Here is a 3,317-nt window from a genome sequence, read left to right as displayed (position 1 = left end):
GGCGTTCACATTCGCTCCGCGCATCCCCGTGGCCGGCCCCCCGGCTCAGCCCTTAGGGCTGCAACGGGCTCTGCCTTTGCCCACCATGGAGCCAGGACCGGGCTGCAGGCCCCTCACGTGCCAGAGCCCTCAGATCCGGCAAGGCTGGGCTTGCACTGGAGGCCGCTTCTCTCCTCATCAGTGCTGTGGCCTGTCCTGCCTTAACCCCAGCCTTAGAGGCCGGGCTCCTCCTAGGGACCAGTGAGCAGCGCGTGGGTGCCACGCTGGTCTTGGGCCTCTCGGCTGTAGCACTGGGCACCTCTTTCCAGGAGGGCAGGAGTGTCCGTCGCAGGGCCGGTCCAAGCAGTGGGCCCTGCTCTCAGCTGTGCTCCCTGCCCTTGCCCTTGTCAGCCGGGCTGCTCTCCGGCGGCGCCCCGTCCGTCAGCAGCAGGTAGGAGCTGATGGCTTCCCGCAGGCCCACGCTGATGGGGGACTCATCCTCAGGCAGCGCCACGGCCCCCGAGAACAGCGCGGAGCTGGCGTGGGAGCAGGAAGGGGCCGTCAGCCGCAGCGGGACGGGCAGCCCGGCCCCAGCGCTGCGCTCCTGGCCGCCCCTACCTGTCCACGCGCTCCCAGTCGAGCGGCGCCTTCTTGACAGCCACGGGCGGAGGCGGCTGCTGGGCTGGGGCTTGGCCTCCCGCTCCCAGGTAGCAGGGCTCCCCGAGGGGGCAGCAGAGGCCGTCCCCGCACTCTGCACGGGGCGGGAGCGTCACGACGGGTCCTGTGCTGCCCCGCGGTGCTGTGCCCCAAGCAGGGCCGCTCGGGAGCCACCCTCCGGGCGCCCGACGCCTCACAGGCCCTTACCCGAGTAGTGCTCGACCAGGTCGTGCAGGCTGGGGAAGGTGAGCCGGGGCGAGATGTAGAGCCAGCCGTTGTGCAGGCGCTGGATGCGGTAGTGGCTGACAGCGTCCCAGCACACGTGCTCGGTGCGCCGCACCGACAGCGAGTAGCAGCCTGCGAGGCAGTGCGCGAGCTCAGGCCCAGCTGGCGGTGCTGGGCGCGCGGGGCAGCACCTCTGTCCCCGGGGCTGGTGCCAGCCCCGTGCCCAAGCCCTGAGAGGCTGGGTGACAACACTGCAGTGTCCATGGGAGGGATCTTGCAGCAAGCGGGCGTGCGGACCCAACCCAAGCTGGTACCGAGAGCTCTGCCCTCTGGGCCCGGGGCAGCCCAGGGTGGCCCAGGGCTGGGCAGCAGCACAGGGCGCCCCAAGCAGCCTGGTGTCTGCTGCGGCCGTTCACGCTAGCTGTGGCCTTCCGCACAGGGCACTGCTCTCTTTGGGACACGAGGCTCCCTGGGCCTCGGCTGCGCTCGGTGCCCGTGTGCCCCGCACGGTGGCTATGGGGGTGCCCAGGACCCTGTTTCCTTGATGAGCCAAGCCTAAGGCTTTGTGTTTCGCTGCTTAGCCAAAAGTTGCAGGAAACGTTCTTCTTTCTGCGGCCCCGGCAGTGGAGGAAGAGGCTCCGTGCGAAGCGGAGACCGACGGCTTCTCAGGAAGCGGCCGTGCGGGGCCGGCGCCAGGTGTGCGCCATGGCAGCTCGCGCCGTCGCGCAGGTGCCGCTGCGGCAAGCATGGGGCAGCGCGCAGGGAAGGCTCCGGAGCCGGGACAAGGCAACGAGGTCTAGTTGGGACGTGGCCGCCCCGGTGAGGCCAGGCGTGCACTCCGGTGCTGTGGGGACTGCGCTGCATGCGAGGCGCCATGGAGCTGCTCCCGCCACCGCCTGTCCCCAGCATGCTGGTACCGCAGCCCCCTGCCAGCACCGAGCAGCTCCCGGCCCTGCTGAAGCAGGAAGCCCTGAAGGAGCCCCCGGAGCATCGGTGCCAGCTCTGGCCCAACCGAGGGCGGCCCTGGCACATCAGCTGCTGCCCGTGGCTGCGCCTTCCCCCGAGAGGCCTGGCCTGCGGGGCCTGGAGCAGAAGGTGCCGGCCACGTCCCCAGGGTGCTGAAGGCCATGCAGGTGCCTGCGGCCCCCGTGGGCATGGACAGGGCTGCCAGACCCCTGCGGCGCCGCGGCGGCAGCGCGGGGCCCTCACCTTTCCTGGTCTGACTCTCTCTGATCAGGAACGACCCACTGTGGTTGCCAGGCCGGAGCAGCAGCTCTTCCGCCTTCTCCCGACTGATCCCCTCGTACAGCCACCTGCAGAGTGCGGCAGCAGAAGGTCTCACGGGCTGCAAGGGGCCCATGGGCTCTGCAGGGCCCTTCCTGCAGGCGCAGGGTGTGGAGGGACCGCACCACGCGTGGCTGGAGCAGCTCTCAGGCCGCCCGGGCACGCGGAGGAAACGCACTCTGCATGAGGCACCACAGAAGGGACCCTGACCCTTCCCCAGCATTTTCCCGTGGCACAGCCCAGGGGTCCTGCCTGGGCTGCCCTGAGTCCAGCAGCCCCTCGCCAGGCCCCTACCTGTGCCAGACCTTGGCCACGTAGCTGCTGGGGATGTGACACTGCCGGCCGGACACCACGGACGCCACCAGCCACCACTCGCCGTCCCTGCGGGAAGGAGGCTGGGCTGTGCCGGGGGCCGAGGCTGGCGGGGGCCACGGGGGCTCTCGGGTGCTACCGCCGCGCGAGGACTTACTCGGCGAGGACGCGGAGCTGCTCCCCCATCCTCAGGACGGCGGCAGCCTCCCCGCCGCAGGGGAAGTCACACGTGGCCAGTGCCAGGAAGCTGCTGGGAGCTGCGGGCAGCGTTGGGGTTCAGCGCTGCTGCCCACCGGTGCCGCTGGCCCCAGGGAGGTGGTGCTTACCTGCGAGCCGGGCGCTGGGGGGCGGCTGGGGGCTGCCCAGCTCCTTCTCCCTGCTGGGCCGGCTGCCCATGGCGGGGGGTCAGTATCTACCACTGGCCGGCAGGCTCTGCCCCTGCGGGCTGCAGGGGACAGCGAAGGTCAGACCTGGCCCCCAGGGAGCCCCGGCGCAGGGCGGCAGGGTTAGGGCTGAGGGGCCAGGGCCTCTGCCGCCCGCTCGGCTCCCCCGGGCACCAGTGACCGGGGCAGAGCAGCCAGGCAAAGCGGCAGCTCCCCGGGGAGCCCTTTGAGGAAACCACCCAGCTGCTGGGGCGGCCGCCCGGGGGTGCAGTTGCAGCAGACGGGAGCGGTGCCTCCCCCGGGCCGGGGCTGCCCCGGTTGCGCGGCTCCCGACGCTGCCCAGCCTCCCTGTGTCCCCCGCTGCTCCCATGACCTGCCCAGGTCCCCAGCCTCCCTGTGCTCCCCGCTGCTCCCATGACCTGCCCAGGTCCCCAGCCTCCCTGTGCCCCCCGCTGCTCCCATGACCTGCCCAGCTCC

The 3,317-nt window shown here is 71.5% G+C and overlaps 1 protein-coding gene across 1 annotated transcript; it reads right to left on the bottom strand.

The window, feature by feature from the left end:
* Window positions 1–358: 358 nt before the first annotated feature.
* Window positions 359–2,853, bottom strand: SLA2 (Src like adaptor 2). The gene is made up of 7 exons (XM_026037321.1): window positions 2,784–2,853; window positions 2,615–2,714; window positions 2,440–2,526; window positions 2,071–2,174; window positions 844–993; window positions 598–730; window positions 359–515 (listed from the first exon to the last, which is right to left on the bottom strand). The coding sequence occupies exons 1-7, from the start codon at window positions 2,851–2,853 to the stop codon at window positions 359–361; spliced, it is 801 nt and encodes a 266-aa protein (XP_025893106.1).
* Between the last annotated feature and the right edge of the window lie 464 nt (window positions 2,854–3,317).

This window comes from Nothoprocta perdicaria, unplaced genomic scaffold, assembly GCF_003342845.1.
Source record: "Nothoprocta perdicaria isolate Ctin4 unplaced genomic scaffold, notPer1 scaffold_196, whole genome shotgun sequence".
Lineage (NCBI taxonomy): Eukaryota > Metazoa > Chordata > Aves > Tinamiformes > Tinamidae > Nothoprocta > Nothoprocta perdicaria.
Note: the sequence above shows the minus strand (reverse complement) of the source record. Positions and strands in the feature narration are given on the sequence as shown.